The following is a 20613-nucleotide window of genomic DNA, read 5'->3' as shown; positions in this document are numbered from 1 at the left end:
TTTCCTGTGGTGTCTTTCAGGCTGCATCCTGCTGGGGATCAAGGAGGGTCATTGTCATGGGGTGGGGGGTCTGGGCTGCTCTAGTGTAAATATTTTACACCAGCTACCAGGTGTGATCAGGACAATAACTGCTGATGAGCATTTTTAAACATCATGATTTCAGTTTTCCCTAAAAGCTCTCACACAATTCAATTAACAAACTTTTTGGATAAACTTAAAGTTTTGTGTGTTCAATTATGTGTGAATAACAATATTTTTTTCATCAAAAAAATTAAAATTTTAAATTTGTATAATAATATTTTCGGTGGGTGTGTACATATTCATACACATACACATACACATACACATATCTACACACCCACTGGCGACTCTTTGATTGAACAACGGCTCCATTTACCGGAGCTATAATCGGTTTGTACCGGACACGACGAGGGAGAGAGAGAGAGAGAGAGACTCCGTGCCTCCGAGCCTATTTTTTTCCATCGTCTGCAGAGGAGACACGCCGGGTCTGTCCCTGTGCACCTGGACTCTCTCTGTCCGTCTGTCTGTCTGGGGTTCATTTCTCCTCCTTTACCAGATGGAGGAGGATCTGCAGACCTTGTCGAAGTCCTCCTGAGCTGCAGCTGCAGGATCGAGCCGACGGTCGGGACGTGCCTGGACCGGAGGCGCTCGGCGTTCGGTCCCGGTGTGAGGAGCAGTTTACCGAGGTAGAAGCTGGAAAAGCTCTGCAGGTACTTGATCGTGAAGGCTTTAATGAATCCGTTAATGAGACGTGATCGGCGGGCTACTGCTCTCAAGTATTAATCATTTATTGTGCATTAACTTCATCAGTTCAATCATGGACCGTAAACCCCAGCTCTGATTCCTGAGATTTGTTCTGTTCAGACACAAATGATTGATTATCTTCAGCGTCACGTCGTGTTGGTTAGGTCGTTAGTTTTTTGAGGATATTTTGTCTCATTTTAATGTGATATTTGAGGTAAACGAGAAGCTGGGATGTGTGTGCTGATGTGTTGGGGTGTGGATACAGTCAAAGATTCAAAAGAACCTCCATGAAGAGTTGGAAAATCGACAGACTTCATCTGTGAAGTAAATTAGAAAGATGGTGATATAGATTAAGTTGATGCATTCAGTTAAGACTGAGTTCAAATACATTTCATTTACATTTAATGCTATCATTTTGACCCTCTTTACTTCCATCTTTTAGTTCTTTAATCCTATTTTAATCCTATTTATCAGGTGTGATCAGGCCAATAACTGCTGATAGGCATTTTTAAACATCATGATTTCAGTTTTGTCTAAGAGCTCTCAGCTGACTGACATTTACACCGCGTGTTGGCTGTGTGACTTCATTTTTAAGTTGTGTTTTATTTACTTCTGACTCTTTAAAAGCTTCAGTGGAAATAAATGTTAGTACAAAAAATAAGATCAATCAGTTTAAACTTTTTGCAATGAATTCAGCAAAGTTTGGTGTGTTTCTGTATATCTAGCAGTATTTAAAATTATTTAAAATATTTTAGATTTAAAATTATTTTAAAAATATTTTAAAACAAACATTATATTATTTTTTATGACAGTTACAAAAATAATCAATAGTCAAGTCAAAGTTTATTTCTAAAGCACATTTTAAAACAACCTCAGTTGAACCAAAGTGCTGTACAAGCAGAACAATAGAAATAAATCAGCAATCCCTGTTAAAATAAAACAAATAAATATGAGCTAAAACCTGTTTGAATAATAAGCTTAATAATTCATTCTATGTACAACTATACTTGGCAACAAAGTCTTTTCTGATTCTGATAAAATCCAAGATATCCTGCTCAACTTGGATTGAAGGCCAGTGAGAATAAATGGATTTTCAACAATTATTTAAAATGCTCCAAACTCTGGGTGGGTTTGATATGAGAGGGTTGGTTGGTCCAGAGTTTGGACTTTGGACCTTTGGTCCTTATCCTTGATGTGGGATAACACATACTAAAGCAGGAGGTGTTACATGTTGTTGGTTTACTACTATGATGCAGCATTAATGTTCAGTTCTTGATGAACTCTTTGAATCTTTTACATTAGGGATATAGTATAATATCCCAACCCTTTGAAGTATTCCGGAAACATGTTGCAACATTTTCAGAGCCAGCTCTAAAACAATGTAGGGTTAGGGTTTGGGTGGATTTTAACATGTTGTGCTATTTTTATTTTTTCCTGTTCAGACTAATGTGTTTTGACTAAATATCATCACTACCCATGTAAATGTCTCTCAGATGGGGAATGATGCTGCCGGTCTCCAGGTTTAAATGTCAGCCCTTGATAACCACCCCCACACCTTGGCTGCCCATTAACAGTGACCCTGCCCCTCAGTGCTTGTGGTTGGCCAGCTGGTCAGCAGCAAGATACCAGTCCACACCTCCTCTGGTACTCTATTCCCCCACCTGGTGGATACCTGAATACACACACCTGGTACAGGTGAGCCATGTCTGACGCAATCAGTTTAATTCAAAACAATGTTGCAAGTTGATATCTCTCAGGTGAGAAGGCTGAATTTGACATGTGTCATAAACAATGGAAGTCATGTAGTCTTGTATGAATGGACACTGAAATCAACAATCATTGGGTATCAGGTTGCCCAGTAGTCGAGGTGTAGAGCTAACCCTAAGTCAAACACAGTCACAGAAACACTCACTTTGTCAGAGCTGCTCCTTATTTATTACTACGTCATCAGTGGAAGTTCATTCATAAAACTAGGCATTTCCTCCCTGGGGTTGGACAGCTGAATGGGAGCAGCTGTTGTTATGGTTTACGTATGCATGACATCACATCGAGTTGGACTGATTCATTAATTCATTAATTCATTCCAGAATGATGAAGTTGAATTCACCCGTGTAGAATATGAAGGCACATGTCGTCCTTCATCTCATCTGTTAATGTGATGCTAACTGTCAAACTGAGTGGAGAGTGTAGATTTATATTTCAACTGATAGGCTAAAAGACTTCTGTCCTTACCTTGCTTCTGCAGTCTGATCTGAAGACTCTGTAAGTGAGTTTGGCCGCCTCTGCAGTCTAGAGATAAGATGAAATTTTAATGATCCCCGAGGGCAAAGTGAATAATTGTCTATTAATTATTGGTGGCATGTTAATTATCTTATGGAGCTCTTCTTTAATTCTTTCTGCTTAGAGGCCAGTGAAATCTTATCAGTGGTCCTTCTGATGTGATTTTGTCTTTAAAGTGGGTTTTTGTTGAACAAGGAAACCTGACTGGAATTCAAAATTTGACATTAAACAGACCCTAAAGAGATTATTCTTGGTTTAAAGCTTTAAGACCTGTGCTCTATAATGTCTGTAGTTTACGTTGTTTGTTTCAGTGGGAATGTCCAGCTGTTGAAGTCATTCCTTTACTCCCACCGTTCTATCGGTCTTCACCTCTTCATCCTCATCACCCTCTCCCAAAGGTACACACACACATGTTTGTATGGCTATCTTGTATGGCGTAATGCATTCTCTTGCCCCTTACTCTAAACCTTAACCATCTCAACTGAGAACCTAACCCTAAGTCTTACCCTAACCTCAACCATAACGTAATTGTAACCTTAACCCTAAAATCGAGTTTTAACCCTCAAACAGCCTCGTAAAGAAGTGAGGACCAGCCAAAATGTCCTCACTTTGCACAAATGTCCTCAGTCAAACTGGTCCTCGGAAAGATAGCTGTACAAGTACACACATACACACACAGATGCTGACAGATGTGTTAACATGTTGCAGCTCGGTGAAGGCTGGATTTCACCAGAGGAAGTGGACATATTCCAGAGGAGAGACAAACCGCACCTACTAACCAATCATATTATACAGAGGCCAGATGGACATGCACACAGGTCACGCCTGCTGTTGCCTCCATCGCTGCTCTCAGGTGAGACATCCTGGTATTCATTGTTTGCAGCTGTAGTTAAGTTTTTGTTTGAGGTCAGGTTTTTAATTCCAGCCAGGTTCGTAGGGGTCAGAGTTGATACTAGCTGTTAGGGGTTAGGGGTCCAGGCTCCCATTGGCAATAGCCTTGTTAGAGCTCTGTTCATAGAGTAAGTAGCCTAGGCACACAGTTCCCCCCATTCAAGGACAGTTAAGTACCAGTCATTATGGAAATAGTGACTCCAGTTTCTGGTCAAGCAAGTTTTGGATGGGTTTACCCACAGGGTTTTCCTATTTAAACCTCGGATGAGTGACGAAACGTCTTCAAGAAATCCTACAAGTCCAGCTGACCTTATTCAATGCTTTTTGGTGAATTGTTCATCCAGGTAGGAGTGGACAACTGCAGGAGGACATGAAGACTGGGACAGATGTAGTTTATGGAGCTCCACAGGTCTGATACACAGACTCCAGACCATGAAGACTGGGCTGGTTGATGAGGCCACGGCAGCAGATGTAGCTTAGAACTCCACAGGTCAGATATTCAGCCTCCGGACCAGAGACCCTCACAAGAAGATGGAGGGGAGAGAGGGAGACACAGTGGTTAGTAAATTATAAGAGACAGAAAATAAAATGATAAGATATTAGAGGACAAAGAGGAGAGGACATGTCCTCAGTGCATCGTCCCCCTGCAGCCTAGGCCTATAGCAGCATAACTAAGGGATGGTTAAGTCCAGCTCTAACTATAAGCTTTGACAAAAAGGAAAGTCTTAAGCCTGACCTTAAACGTAGAGACGGTGTCTGCCTCCAGAACCCAAACTGGGAGCTGGTTCCACAGGAGAGGAGCCTGATAGCTGAAGGCTCTACCTCCCATTCTACTTTTAGAAACTCTAGGAACCACAAGCAGACCTGCACTTAGAGATCGTAGTGATCTGTTGGGACAGTATGGTTCTATGAGGTCTTTCAAATATGATGGAGCTAGGCCTTTTAGGGCCTTGTATGTAAGGAGGAGGATTTTAAATTTAATTCTAGATTTTAAAGGGAGCCAATGAAGAGAAGCTAATACTGGAGTAATATGATCTCTCTTGCTAATTCCTGTCAGTGCTCTTGCTGCAGCATTTTGAATCAGTTGGAGGCTTTTAAAGAGTATTTGGAGCCAGACAGTAACGAGTTACAATAATCCAGCCTGGAAGACACAAATGCATGAACTAGTTTTTCAGCATCACTCTGAGAAAGGATGCTCCTAATGTTGATGATATTACGAAGGTGAAAGAAAGCAGTCCTGGTCACCTGCTTTATGTGAGAATTAAAGGACATATCCTGGTCAAATATAACACCAAGGTTTTTCACAGTAGTACTGGAGGCCAAGGTAATGCCATCTAACAAAAGCAGGTGATTAGATAATGAATCTCTGACATGTTTAGAGCCAAATACAATAACTTCTGTTTTGTCTGAGTTTAAAAGTAGAAAATTACAGGTCATCCAAGCCTTTATGTCTTTAAGGCGCTTGGAGTTTAACCAGCGGATTAGTTTCAACTGGTTTCATGGATAAATATAGCTGGGTATTATCTGCGTATCAATGGAAGTTTATGTCGTGCTTTCTAATAATATTGCCTAAGGGAAGCATATATAATGTGAATAATATTGGTCCTATCACAGAACCCTGAGGAACTCCATAGCTTACTTTGGTATATATAGAAGAGTTGTTGTTTACATGGACAAACTGGAATCTGTCTGACAGATATGATTCAAACCAGTCTAGTGCAGTTCCTGTAATCTTGATCACACTTTCGAGTCTCTGTAGTAGAATACTGTGATCAATAGTGTCAAATGCAGCACTGAGATCTAGCAGGACAAGTATAGAGACAAGTCCATTATCTGAAGCCATGAGGAGATCATTGGTAACTTTAACCAGAGCCGTTTCTGTGCTATGATGAGCTCTAAAACCTGACTGAAACTCTTCAAACAAACCATTCCTGTTTATATGATCAACCAACTGATTGACAACAACCCTTTCCAAAACTTTAGAGATAAAAGGAAGGTTGGAAATTGGCCTATAGTTAGCTAAAACACCTGGGTCAAGAGTGGGTTGTTTAAGTAATGGTTTAATAACAGCAGTTTTAAAAGACTGGAGCACATATCCTGTTAATAAAGATAAGTTTATCTGATTTAATATGGAGGTATTCATTAATGGATAAACCTCCTTGAGCAACTTAGTTGGGATGGGGTCTAGAAGACAAGTTGATGGTTTGGATGCTGTAATAACTGAAGTGAGCTCAGGAAGATCAATTAGGGAAAAAGAATCCAAATACTGACTCGGTCCTACAGAGGTTTCTAATGCCACTGTACTCACATCTTTGACAGATGGAAGGGTGCTATGAATTTTATCTCTAATGCCAACAATTTTATCAGTAAAGAAGCTCATGAAGTCATTACTGCTGAGGGCTGAAGGAATAGATGCTCAACAGAGCTGTGACTCTTTGTCAGCCTGGCTACAACTGAAAAGAAATCTGGGGTTGTTCTTGTTTTCTTCTATTATTGAAGAATAATATGCTGTTCTAATCTTACGGAGAGTTTTTTTTTTTAATAAGTTGTTAAACTATCTTTCCAGGCTATGTGAGCTTCTTCAGAACTAGTGGAATGCCAAATTCTTTCCAGCTTTCGAACTGCTTTGAACTACGCAACTGTGAATTATACCACCTTCGATTTACCACCTTCTTTTTAAGAGGAGCAACTAGATTTAGAGTTGTACTAAGTGATGCTGTCGTGCTGTCAACAAAATAATCCTTATTGTGATTGAGTTAGATTGTGGTTGCTGACATCCACATCACTAACATAAGGGACTGAGGTAAATACTGAAGGTATTAATTCCTTATATCTAGTTACAGCATCATCAGATAAGTGTCTACCATAACGAAATGTCTTTACAATTTCTGTGTAATTACTTATAGTAAATTCAAATGTTACAACCATTTACATTCTGAGAAAAGCCAATTGAGTCTAATAATGACATAAATGAAGAGCTAAGACTGTCACTGCCAACATCAACATGGATGTTAAAGTCACCTACTATAATGACTTTATCTGTTCTAAGCACTAAATCACATAGAAACTCAGAGAATTCAGCTAAAAATTCAGAGTAAGGAGCAGGTGGGCGATACACCACAATAAAGAGAATTGTTTTTTTGTGTTTTCCAGTCTGGATGCGCAAGACTAAGAGTAAGGCTTTCAAACTAATTAAAGCTTTGCTTAGGTCTAGGATTAATGCATAAATCAGAGTGGAAGATTGCTGCCACTCCTCCTCCTCGGCCTGTGCCTCCAGGAATGTGATATTTACTATGACTGGGCGGCGTGGACTCATTTAAACTGACATACTCATCATCCTGCAGCCACGTTTCAGTCAAACTAAATAGATCAATCTGATGATCAGTTATCAAATCGGTCACTAAAAGAGATTTAGATGAGAGAGACCTGACATTCAAAAGACCACATTTCATTTTCTTATTGCTCTGTTGTACTAGTGAATTTGTGTTGATTTGGATAAGGTTCCTATGAATCACTCTTCTATTATTATTTTTCTGTTTAAACATCTGTGAGCAGACAGCACATCTATGGAGTTTGGGGAGTAATAGATGTGAGAGTTGATACTAGCTGTTAGTGAATCGAATATGACCACAGACTGTAGAGGAAAACTCGTTATTATGTTCATGTAAGTATAAATATGTTTTAAATCTGAAAGTTTAACTGACATCAGATGAATCAATCATCCAAAGTTCTAGGAGCAGTATTGACCTTGTTCTTTCACTTTCAGTATTTCACTGCAGCTTTAACAGAATCAATTATCACAGCTGAACATTGACTGCTGGTCAGACTGCATGAGAAGAAAATTGTTCAGGATGATGTTTGTTCTTGTTGTGACTGTTGTGATTTGTACCTTAAATGACTAAATTGTTTTGTTTTTACTGACATTTCTTCTTGCTCTGTAGTTTTTATATTGTGTGTGTAATGATGTTTTTTTGGCATTGTTTCTCCATCAACTGCTTCTGTAGATAGGTCTTGTCGCAGCATCATCAGTGTCAGCTGAAGACAGTTCATGTTGACAGAGTTTCTTTGTGTTGCTTTGTCTGAGTGAGTTAAACAAAGGAAGGGACATTTGTACCCTGAGTTTGTATTTAAGGGAGCACTTCCCAACAGTTTCATGAGGATACTCATGCTGCCTTTGAGGCGAACAAAAGTCAGTGTGCAGTAAACAGACAGACGGTAACATGAATGACTGCAGAATGAGCATTGATGCACACTTCCCTTAGTGAAAGAGATACTTTGTGATTCTTACTTCAGTAATAAAGCAGCATTTTATTATACTCACAGATGTTGATTTGAATGAGAAGAGGACTCAGATGCAGCATGACACAAATGGAGATTAAATTTCCTTTTTTTTTTCAGCCATTGGTGTGTGTTTGTTGCCGTTTTCTGGCAGAAGCTTAGCTTCTGTTTAGTTTACATCTGTCTTGATTAATTTCACTTTAAACTTTCTAAGTATGAAATTCAGTTCTGCTAAATTTGGAAATAAAATCGCAAACAGAGAATCAACAAAGTGACACCAACTATGAGCCTACGTCATAAAACTAATGCAATTTGTTAAATTAAGCATGAATTACTATCACACTAGAAGAGGGAAAAGCCAAGATGACAGCTGTCCACGTAGAGGTGATTAGTGTCAGTATCTACTAAAATCCTCAATGCTCATAAAGACAACATTGAATGTAGTTTCATGATGTATTCCACTAGCATAGAGCCAGGCTCATATACTGACATATTAAATACTATTAAAGTGGCTTCTGATCTTGAATATATTCCTGATGTGATGAGTGTTTGTGAACACAAGCAGAGTTCTAGCTACGTTTAACATTTTTACACAGATGTTTTAGTGTCACCGTGATGCTGCTGCTGCAAACAGATTTAGGTCAGTGTTTCCTGAAAGAAGCGCCAACGTGTGGAGGCGGATTGATGAGCCACACACACACACACACACACACACACACACACACACACACACTGTGAAGGTTTGGAAGAACTTTCATTAGTGACAGACTGCAGGTGTTACAGCCACAGAATGAAAATATAAATCTACATTGTGATTGTCAAACCACATGGTCTGATGTCAACAGTGACTCTGAGACACCAGGGAAAGAGAGAGACAGATATAGAGAGACAGAAAGACAGAGACAGAGAAAGACAGACAGATATAGAGAGACAGAGAAACAAATAGAGACAGAGACACAGTTGATTCTGAGGACAGGGATGTGTGAATAGTCAGTCTTTGAAGTGTCTGTTCTGATAAAGCTCAAGATCATCTTGTTTGTCTGTGTGCAGTTTGTTTTAGAAAAGACGTTTCAAAGACCAGAGACACTGAGTCAGAAAACTCTTCAGCTTCATCATCCCACTCCTCTGTCCTCCCAGTGCCCCTCGTCTCTGTGTCTCCAGTCCACCTGTCTCCCTGTCCTCCAACAGGTAAGTAGAACTTTAAGTTCTCAGGCTAAAAACACTATATTCTTCTCTATTCTATTGATCTACAGTCTGCTTCTGGATCAGTACAGTACAAGAGTCTGATTTGTTGCTGTATACAACCCTCAACCCAGATCCATCAGAAAAGAGACAAGACATGAATTAACTGAAAAATAATTAAACTCACTTACATGCAGAGGTGGGTAGAGTAGCCTGTACTGAAGTAAAAGTACTGTTACTTCAGAATAATATGGCTCAAGTAAAAAGTAGTCATCCAAATAATTACTTGAGTAACAGTAAAAAAATACTTGGTGAAAAAACTACTAAGTACTGAGTAACTGTTGAGTAACGCCTGATTTATTTGTTAACACAAGCATACAAAATAATCATCTTTAGGCAAATTAGAGTTTATCCAATCAATAAAATAAATTAAAATGAATGAATTAATTCTAAAAATGCTTATTTAAAATTTATATAACCCAGGTAAATTCAAGTACTTAATGTAGCTGCTGTTTTGCACTTTTTGTAGGGCAAACATGCTTTCAGTATGAGGCTAATGGTGTTCCTCCTCGTCTGTGTCTACATTTCCGACCATTGATTTTAACATTTTTCATCCGTTTCTCTTTTTTTGTTTACTGCCACTGTAAATTGTAAAGCTAACCCGTAACCCGTCCCGCCGCTGAGGTTGAGCATGGTCACGTGACAAGACTGCACGGCTAAGTTTGATTGGTGAAACACAGTCACATGGTAAATCCTGTGACGGAAGTCTTGCTCTGTCAAATTAAAATATTAAAATGAGGGGGAAAGTAACGAGCACATTGCAGCCTAATGTAGCGGAGTAAGAGTACAGTTTCTTCAAATCTACTCAAGAAAAAGTATAGAGATTTAAAAGTACTCCTAGAAGTACATCTCTTTCAAAAACGTACTCAAGTAAATGTAATGGAGTAAATGTAACTCATTATAATGAGGTATACAGCCCACCTCTGCTTACATGTGTAGCCACTTCCTGTTTACACACCCCTCTGTTTATTTCTCTGTTGGATGTTGCTTATAACAGTAACGATGTCCGTCAGTCTTTTGTTTCGTATCAACAACGTTCTGTTGGTTCTGGTCTGACTGTAAATAAAGGGTTCTGCTTGGATTCACATGGACTATAGACCAGTCTTTAGATCTTCTTTTGGTTCTGGTTCAGTTGCAGGTCTAGATTTGGTTCTGGCCTGTTACATGTTCTGGTTTTGTTCTGATTCTCTTACACAGTAAAAGTAAAAGCTATGTGTCAGATATTCACAACTAAAACATACAATAAGGCCATTACTGGAACCAACTGAGGTTTAGGAGTGTCTTTAGAGTTGTGTTATTTTACTGCTGCAGTTGAAATCATGGAATAAACATCTAAGGGCTGTTCTCTCTGCTTCACAGTGCTACACATTCAGAAATGAACTCAGCTACTGAGCATGTTCAGAAAAGATCCAAAACTCTGCCTGTCTGTTCCAAACAAACAAACAAACAAACAAAAAAAATCAGGTGCTGTCAAAGAGAGACAGGTGATTCTAGTTCCTCCTGAAGCTAGGGAGTCAGCTGCATTGTAGGACATGTATTTTCTGTGACAATGTTGAGCAGCTTGTCTGTCATCTCCAAGATTTTATTTCTCCTCAGGCCTCTTCAGCTTGGTTCTTTACTTTTCTTCTTTGCCAATTAACATCCAGCCTGACTTGATTTCATGCTGCGATGGATCTGCAGCCACAGCGGCTGCTCTGTTTCCTGCAGCAATGAGACAAATATGCAGCTCAGTGTGACATTATTGAAAATGAACTGACAAACAGCAACACAGAATCAAATCAGACAATAAACAACTGCAGAGAGTTGAACATCTAGTCAGGCATATAAAGAACTAATGTTTTTAGAGTTTAAGACCCAATTCAAATTATTATCTTAACCCTCAATCTTAATCCTGAAGCTCAATCCTAATCTTAACTGGTCCTCAAAACCAAGTGTTGAGGGTTATTTTGTCACTTAGAAACTGGACACCCCTTAAATGCAGATATGTCTTCACTGTGGGGGGCAGAATAATGCGAAAGCTGCATCCAGTCTATCAACTCCAAAAAAGAAGAAGAAGAACACATTTACGTCATCCGTACTCGACCATTACACGTGTATCAACACAAACAAAACAGTGACAATGCCACCTGTGTTGTCTCTGTAGTCCCTGAAATGAAACAAGGATAAAATTAATGTTAGTTTATTATTGTTTACATATATATGTACAGCTAACCATGTAAGCCACAAATACAGCTATCATTGATCGGTCCATCAGATCCGTTTGTCAGTTATTACGCTGCAAAAAAAAAAAAAAAATATATACCGTAATAGCCTATCAGTTAATTATAGGATGATACTCATACAAATAATCTGTATAAATACCACAACCATGGACATATTCAGCTGACAGTTACTGTGCACCACGGCTTACTGATAAGTAAATGATAGCAAACAACCGCTTGTCCGCACTGGCCGGCTATTGACAAAAGATTGTAAAATAAAAAATAAATGTTACCCAACAATGACGTAAGTAATCCATAAAATGGGCCCAAACCAAGATAATACAATGGTTTTCCTAATTTTTACATCTCTATTAACAAAGAAAATACTTACATTTGTAGCTTATTTGCTTCGCTGCTTTCGGCGCCATCTTTGTTGGGTCAAAAAACACAATGCATCCTGGGTAGCCCTTACTCCCAAGGGTGGTCTCGGAAAATCTCCATATTGGGACAAAACAGCCCTTAAACTTGCCCCTCAACTTAATTTTTCTGAGAATTGGGACAGCACTTGCACTAGCGGGAACGCACATTTTTGAGATTGAGGGTTAAGCAGGGAATTGGAATTCACCCTAAGAACTGATTCTGACACTAAGTTTTGACCAAAATCGAAAGGTGACACGTTCATGACTTTTCTGACCAATCAGATATTTGTTTGACGTGTAATTTGTTCATCCCTCATATTTGTGACATGTCTGAGAACCATTATACAGTCTTTTCCCCCAAATTTCTTGTCATCCATTCATCTGTTGTCTTTTTGTAGTACTTGATATAAACTGTCTGTCATTTAGAATCTATACATATGGTTATTGTACCGTCCAGATCTTCAGGTCCTGACCACACCCATTATCTCCACTTGTAACCCTAACCACAACATCTATCACACACAGACACACATACACCCTTGCGCTCAGTGTTTTAATGGCTCCAGTGACAAATTATTTTAATTCCAGGTCCTTCAATCAATCAGCTTCTTATCAATACAGACTCAGCTCAGCCAATTACTCACTGTGTGTGTGTGTGTGTGTGTGTGTGTGTGTGTGTGTGTGTATTCAGCATGTTTGACTCATTAGAATAATTTGACTCATCATTTTTCTGGCAATGAATTAAGACAGTTTTGGTTCCAATAAAACTGACCTGAGATCCTGAGCCCTGTGTAGCAGCCAAATGGTTCCTCCTCTGGAGATCAGGACTGTTATGACACAACATGTTGTTAAACACGGTTTGAACTTAAACTTCTTTTACTCACTATTTGGGTCATTTTATTAGAATATATCATATTAGAATATGTACCAGCTCTCTTTAGACAAATCTCTCAACATGCACTTCTCTAAACAGCGTTGATGTAGGGGAGTCAGGTATATACATATATACAGTTATATTCAGTTATTTTTGTCTATTCATGGATTTAGGAGGCCTTTACTGATTTGTGCTTCTTAGTTGCAGCTATAGATGAGTTTTCAGCATCTGAAAATAGAAACTAATTATAACTCTTCTTTAGTTATGAAACATTTCTCCCGTCCCTCTGTATCTCCTTCAAGCTGATTAAGACATGAAAGGAAAACCTAAATAAAACATAAGGGAAAAGGTACAACTCCTGCAGGTTCAAATTTTTGAAGTTATCCAAATAATAAGTTTGATTCTGTCCCTGTATCAATAAAGATCATGTCCCATGATCGGCAGAACTCTCACTGGTCACATGATTATGTGATCCTTTAAAAGGGACCAATCATCAGAACATTCCTGGTCCTCAAAGGACAAACACTGGATGCCACATCACAATTTCCTACAAACATCCATCTTTAGTGCCCTCCTCCTCCACTTCCTCTTTATCTCATCCTCTCCCCATTTTCTTTCTTCTTTTTCTTTATTCACCCCCTCTCCTCTCTATTTCTTATCCTGTACTTGTCTCTTGTATCTAAGTTCATGTAGGGACATACTTAGACTTATTGTTTTTCTGAATAAAATTAGCAATCACCATCTCGGTTTATAAATGCAACACACACAGCAGGTTTCTTCATTACAACGAGGTGAGATTGTTCACTGATTAGACCAGTGTTTCTCAGTTCTGGTCCTTGGGACCCACTGCCCTGCATGTTTTTGATGTTTCCCTCGTCAAACACACCAGATTCAAATGAATGGCTCCTTATCAGGCCACTGCAGAGCTGGATGATGAGCTGATCATTTCAATCAGGTGTGGTGGAGGAGGGAAACATCAAAAACATGCAGGGCAGTGGGTGCAGAGGACAAGAATTGAGAGACACTGGAGCTTGGGTCTTCCTGGGGGGAGTTTGCATGTTCTCCCTGTGTTTGCATGGGTTTTCTCTGGGTACTCCGGATTCCTCCCACTGTTAAGTTGATTCCAGATTGACCCAAAGTGGTTGGTTTGTCTTTGTGTTAGTCCTGAGATAGTCTGGAAACCTGTCCAGGGTGGACCCCGCCTCTCGCCCAATGACAGCTAGGATAGACTCCAGCAACCCCCGCGACCCTTGTGAGGATAAGTGGTAGTATGAAATGAGAGTGTGGGAAAACATTCTGATATGTTCAGAATGTGTATTACATCTCAGTCTACTGCCTCAGTTAAGAACATGATTTATGACAAACTTCTCACCGGAGCTGGCCCAAGACACAAGCAAACTGAAAGCCTGCTTAAGGTTTGTTTGCATGTCTTGGTAATGGAATGTTCTCTGTACAGTGGAGCTTTTCCAAGCTCAAAATTTAAAATAAAGAACTACTTGAGATCTTTCATGGCACAAGAAAGACTGACTGGACTGGCAGTGATTAGTATTAACAAAGTCGGCCAATAGATTTCTTACAGTGACGTCATAAATGACTTCGCCTCCAGAAAGTACAGATTTTAACGAGTGGGTTGAGAGTTGATTTTTATTTATTTATTTATTTTTTTTATACTAAAGCTTGTGCTCATAATTACATGCATTTCCATAGTTTTAAGACCTAATTACCCAATGGTATATTTGTTTTTAAACCATTTTTGTTGCCCTGTTTCAATTAACTCTGTTCATTCATGTCATTAAAGTATCTGCTTGATATGTTATTGTTTATTTTATTTAATGCTATATCTTTTATTTTCTTATTTGCTGTTGCACTTTATTGTTGTTCTTTCACTATAAATCATGTTTGCACATTGCCATTACGTAAATAATAAACCAAAAGTTACAATGGCTGCATATTTTAACTGATTCAGAGTAGTTTTGACTGTGCTTGCTGTTGAGTTGCAACAAATATAAACATCATTACACCCGAAACAACAGCATCATTTCAGCATTTAACACATACATGTGTAAAAACATGTCAAACTGAAAATAAGGTAATCAGAGCTGCAATGAGTTTTATAGTAGGTGTGTGCATGGCCCCATGGAGGCTTAGGCAGGCTCTGCTTCTCACCTCCTCCTCTACATCATCCTCTTCATACTCTTTGTATTCATCCTCCACCTCTTTGCCTACATCCTCCCCCTCCTCCTTTTCACCCTCCACCTCTTTTTCTTCATCCTCTTCTTCATTCTCCTCCTCTTCTGTATAACAAGAACATTCAAAAAACAAACATGATGCTTAGATAAAACACTACGGCATTGTGATCCTCCTCTTTGACAGCATTTCTCTCCTTTCTTTCTAATGCTCACACGGATTAAAGACCGATTAAAACCGTGTGCTCTCCTGTCATTCCCTCTTCATCCAGTAGGTGAACAACCTGCCTGTTGTTTCAGATGATTATATATGACCACACCATGATCTGATCTCTTCCTGTTTGTGACTGACTTATTTGACACCTGCTGACCCAGGTGAACCATGACAACCATGTCTGTGATTGGTGGGTCCAACCAAGACATTCATTCCTGAATTTACCTTTTATGAAAACCTTAAATGGTATGATGAAAGAAAGAAAGACTTATAAAGAAATGTAGGAATATGAGGAAATGAATGGGATTAGGGAAGGAGGGATGAAGAGAAGGAGAGAATACTGAAGACTGAAATACTTCAAACGGTAGCTACCTACTTCTTGGAGATTTTAGACTGAACTGCTTTATACACATACACACACACATTGAGTTAATCTCCATTCAGATGCAGATGAATCGTTCTTTTATTTCCCGACTGAAAGCACTGAGAGATGTTGATACTCAGGGAGAAAGAGACAGAGAGACGATGGAAGCCTTTTCCCATGATGCCATTTATTTAGCTCAGGGAGAATTTGGCTGCTTGTCAAAGTAGCAACATACATCAGTCAATTTTCATCAAGTGGTGTGGTCTCATTATAGATAGGATTATTGATTATAGACTTTCATCTCAGCCTCAAGAGTTGATAAGCTGACACTTGTGTCATCGCTGTGTCATTATCAGGATTATTTCTGTTCTGAGACATTACCCTTCACATTCCTGATATCATTGAAGATGTTCATGCTCTGTTCCATTTCTTTTAAATCCATGATCATCAACATCAACATGAAACAGCCTCATTGACACAGATTTTGAGAGAAGGACTGGGATTGGTTTCCACCTGATGTCCATCTGTAGGGACTGATGGGTGTGATGTCCCTCTGTCCATCAATCTGTCAATTGTAGCAGTCCTACTGAGGCAGTGATCACTTAAAACTTAAAACTCATTTACTTTATTCCATGTCACTCATAGGTCATTCTGATATCTGATTGTTAGCAGACTGTGGTCTTAGTTTCCTTCTGCAGTTACGTTACCTGCCCGCCACATCCGCTTCACTTGTTACCTATCTTTCTTGTTCTCCATCTACTGTGATAATAAGTCATTCACATTCACAGACAATCAAATAAAATGGTATACAATAAATGAAGTGCAAGTCAGGAATTAATGTCAGTGGATGTGATTAAATTCTGTTCTGCCTTCAACAGTGCAGACTGACATTATTGTCTCCAAAGTACAAGAGTAACATCTAATGTAATTGCACCTTCATTCAAATCAACAGCCAAAACATTTCTTTTTCAGGGGGTATGAAGGAAGGGTTAAAGTGTTTCAGTCATAACTGAAGATGCTGCAAATCTACACACATTCTTCTGCTGCTTCTGCTGTGTGTTGCATTTAAATGTGACACTGATTAAAGTTGGCAGCAGAGAAGAAGAGCAGCAGAGAGAAGATGACCTGTCATTCATCATCAGAAAAAAAACACACAAACACTGTCTTTTTCATCCCTTCCCTTTCTTTTGCCATCTTATTGCCCTCTGCTGGTTAAATCTGGTTTTTACACTGACCTGTGAGCATCTGAACAGGTCCAACTAAACCTGAATGCATCTTCACCCCACACTAGAGCTGACTGTTGTCAACAAGTTCAGCTAAGCTAAAACTAAACTGGGTGTCCTATTCAGTCTCACCTTCATAGTGCACTGGACATTGCTGACAACATTTCTCAGCACAGTTATTCACATTGCATAGTTCAACACTGACTACAACTGTTCTTTGTATGTAGAAGAATAATCTTAACATGATCAGGTTGAACACTTCAGTGTTATGTGCCAATAACCAGTACTAGAGCTATGCTGGTTTATCTGAAATAGGAATAACAGCCCTGTATTGTTTCATTTTCATTACAATGCTAAAAATAATAATAAATAACTGTCAACTGAAGTCCATCCAGGAGTGTTATAAATGTTATCACAGAGAGTACATCTTTTTTTAAAGTGGATGTTTTCATTCATGAGAAAGATTTTAAAAATATGAATTAATGGTCTGATCAAATAATGTATGAATCCCTGAAATAATGACTGTACTGTAGGTGGAACTTGCTGTGAATGGATGGGACTTCACACAGAGAAGGAGGAATGGCTTATCAATCAGCCCCGTCAGCACCAAAGAGGGGAGTGGCTACGTCCAATACTCAGCCATGACAGAAGAGAGTCACCACCTATACAGGTAAATGATTAAAGTATGTTAATCCCTGGATATAGTACATGTAGGGAGACACACGCAATACTGGTTAAAATCTGGTGACTGGTGAAACAGGTGAAAACTGAGGGTAAGCTCATATCAGACAAGTTTTGGTGCATCCCCTGTGAACTCTGGGGACCCCAGGTTGAAAACCACTGGTCTAGAAGACAAGTTGATGGTTTGGATGCTAATTTTAATAATTAACATCCAAACCATCTACTTGTGAGCTCAGAAAGATCAACTGGAGAGAATAATTAGTGATTAGGTCCTCCAGTCAGACTTGAGAGGAGCTGCTCCTGTCATGATTGCTAATAATACATAGTTTATTATTGAAGTTGCTTATTGCCCAATTCTCCAGCAGTCCACAGTTTGAAATGATGTAGTTATGATAGAGGATAGTGTTGCTGAGAGGGTTCTTTTGTTTGGGGTATTAGAAGCTCAGTCCAGAACCTTGAGGTTTGAAACCAGATCAGTGATGCCGCTCCATGGAGGACTGGGAGGAAAGTTAGAGAAGGAAGGGTTAGGAGACATGTAGAGAAAAACTGATCCATGCGGATAGACTAGAAGTCAGACAGGTTAGCATGTTGTTGACAGACTTAAGTAAAACCTTCTCTTTATGTCATACAGCACTATATACTTGGACCTGTCTATCCATCTCAACTCTACTCTACTCTTGACAAGTGGCCTGCCTTTCCTCTTGATGTGAGTTGATCTGTGTACCAGCCTATATGTCTTTCTGTTTGTCTAGTTTATCCCACTTTAATCCCTGATTCCTCAATTTCAGGTGATGAAAGAAGTCCAACCCTCTTTTTGGCCGCCAAGGTTTTTTTCTAAATACACTCTGCTGACAAACTTCAGACACAGTAAGAGATTGAGTCTCCTGGTTTGTCTGTGGATCCTACGTACATTTTTTTTTTATTGTTTATTTATTTTATTTATTTATTTATTTTTTATCTGCCCTAAAGCAGGGCGATCCTCTGAGAGATGCATATTATTTGTTCCTCAGTTTCCACACCACCAGACAAGGACCTATAATCTGGATAGTAACTTGGATGCCTTTGCCTTAAAAAGTGTAAATGTCAGGATGTGTTTCCTGTTACTGTATAGGTTGATCAATGTGAAGTTGGCCTTGGTTCTGGCTCAATGACAGAGGAACAACTTATTCTGAGTCTGAGTCACAAGTTGAAAGATGGAAAGTGACTGCAAGCATAGTCTGATCTTGATCTCCCTACAGGACAGCATGAACAGTGTAGCATTAGGGTTGAATCCTTTAACTTCATCAACATACCACTCAGGCTAAACCTACTGAGGGTCAAGATAGCACTAATGGTGATGAGGAATAACTTTGAAAATAATAATCACAAATAGAGGAGATGGATTACCCTGGATAAACGTTCTGACACTCCGTGACAGTGTTGTTTTTGGCAGCCATTTTACATTTAGTCTTAGTCTCCTGGAAGAAAATGGTTATTCGTTTTTGTCACATTTTAGTCACTGCTATATGTGATAGTTTGTGTAGTTTTAGTTGACAAAAATGTAAAAAAAAAAAAAAAAAAAGTTTTAGACTAGCTTTAGTCAGTTTTAGTAAAAGAATATATAGGTCCATAAATATTGGGACATCAGCACAATTCTAATCTTTTTGGCTCTATACACCACCACAATGGATTTAAAAAAACAAACAAACAAGATGTGCTTTAACTGCAGACTTTCAGCTTTAATTTGAGGGTATTTACATCCAAATCAGGTGAACGGTGTAGGAATTACAACAGTTTGTATATGTGCCTCCCAGTTTTTAAGGGATCAAAAGTAATGGGACAATTGGCTGCTCAGCTGTTCCATGGCCAGGTGTGTTATTCCCTTATTATCCCATTTACAAGGAGCAGATAAAAGGTCTAGAGTACATTTCAAGTGTGCTCTTTGCATTTGGAATCTGTTGCTGTCAACTGTCAATGTGAGATCCAAAGAGCTGTTACTATCTGTGAAGCAAGCCATCATTAGGCTGAGAAATCAAAACAAACCCATCAGAGAGATAGCAAAAACATTAGGTGTGGCCAAATCAACTATTTAGAACATTCTTAAAAAAGAAAGAACGCACTGGTGAGCTTAGCAACGCCAAAAGACCTGGAAGACCAAGGAAAACAACTGTAGTGGGTGACAGAAGAATTCTTTCCCTGGTGAAAAAAAAACCCTTCAATCTTCAACAGTTGGCCAGATCAAGAACATTCTCTAGGAGAAAGGTGTATGTGTGTCAAAGTCAACAATCAAGAGAAAACTTCGCCAGAGTGAATACAGAGGTTCACTACAAGATGTAAACCACTGGTGAGCCTCAAAAACAGGAAGACCAGATAAGAGTTTGCCAAAAAAAAGTTTGTCTAAAAAGCCTTCACAGTTCTGGAACAACATCCTACGGACAGATGAGACAAAGATCAACTTGTACCAGAGTGATGGGAAGAGAAGAGTATGGAGAAAGAAACGAACTGCTCATGATCCAAAGCATACCACCTCATCAGTGAAGCATGGTGGTGGTAGTGTCATGGCGTTATCTGCTCATGTTCAGCCAAATGCTTCAGAACTCATTGGATGGCGCTTCACAGTGCAGATAGACAATGACCCGAACCATACTAGAAGTGGAATGTTATGCAATGGCCAAGTCATCCACCTGACCTGAATCCTGAAGGTCTGGCAGAGCATCACCAGGGATGAAACCAGCGTCTGGTGATGTCTATGTGTTCCAGACTTTGGGCTGTAATTGACAGCAAAGGGTTTATAACCAAGTAAAGTCTGCAGTTAAAGCACATCTTGTTTGTTTCATTTCAAATCCAGTGTGATGGTGTATAGAGCCAAAAAGATTAGAATTGTGTCGATGTCCCAATATTTATGGACCTGACTATATATATATATATATATGTTAGTTTAATAAATAAATTTAGGCCAGTATTGGTAAGTAGTGGTTGTATCAAGTGTTGCAATTCATAAAACAACAGTTAACCC

At 39.1% G+C, this 20613-nt stretch overlaps 1 protein-coding gene across 3 annotated transcripts in view; it reads left to right on the top strand.

Annotated features, from left to right (window-relative positions):
- Nucleotides 1–445: 445 nt before the first annotated feature.
- The window catches only part of tcerg1l (transcription elongation regulator 1 like), a 29638-nt gene continuing 9470 nt past the window's right edge, over nt 446–20613 (top strand). The window contains exons 1-8 of one of the 3 annotated variants that reach the window (XM_047608398.1): nt 446–731; nt 2259–2460; nt 3357–3443; nt 3754–3898; nt 9352–9402; nt 17471–17607; nt 18250–18324; nt 18407–18485. In XM_047608398.1, the coding sequence (XP_047464354.1) occupies nt 2266–2460; nt 3357–3443; nt 3754–3898; nt 9352–9402; nt 17471–17607; nt 18250–18324; nt 18407–18485 (769 nt within the window). In that variant the 5' untranslated portion in view covers nt 446–731; nt 2259–2265. Of the gene's footprint in view, nt 732–2258; nt 2461–3356; nt 3444–3753; nt 3899–9264; nt 9403–17470; nt 17608–18249; nt 18325–18406; nt 18486–20613 lie in introns of all 3 variants that reach the window. The other 2 variants (XM_047608397.1, XM_047608399.1) reach the window with 2 other exon arrangements.

The sequence above is a fragment of the Mugil cephalus genome, chromosome 16 (genome assembly GCF_022458985.1).
Source record: "Mugil cephalus isolate CIBA_MC_2020 chromosome 16, CIBA_Mcephalus_1.1, whole genome shotgun sequence".
In the NCBI taxonomy this organism is placed as follows: Eukaryota; Metazoa; Chordata; class Actinopteri; order Mugiliformes; family Mugilidae; genus Mugil; species Mugil cephalus.
This window is presented reverse-complemented; position numbering and strand designations above follow the sequence as displayed.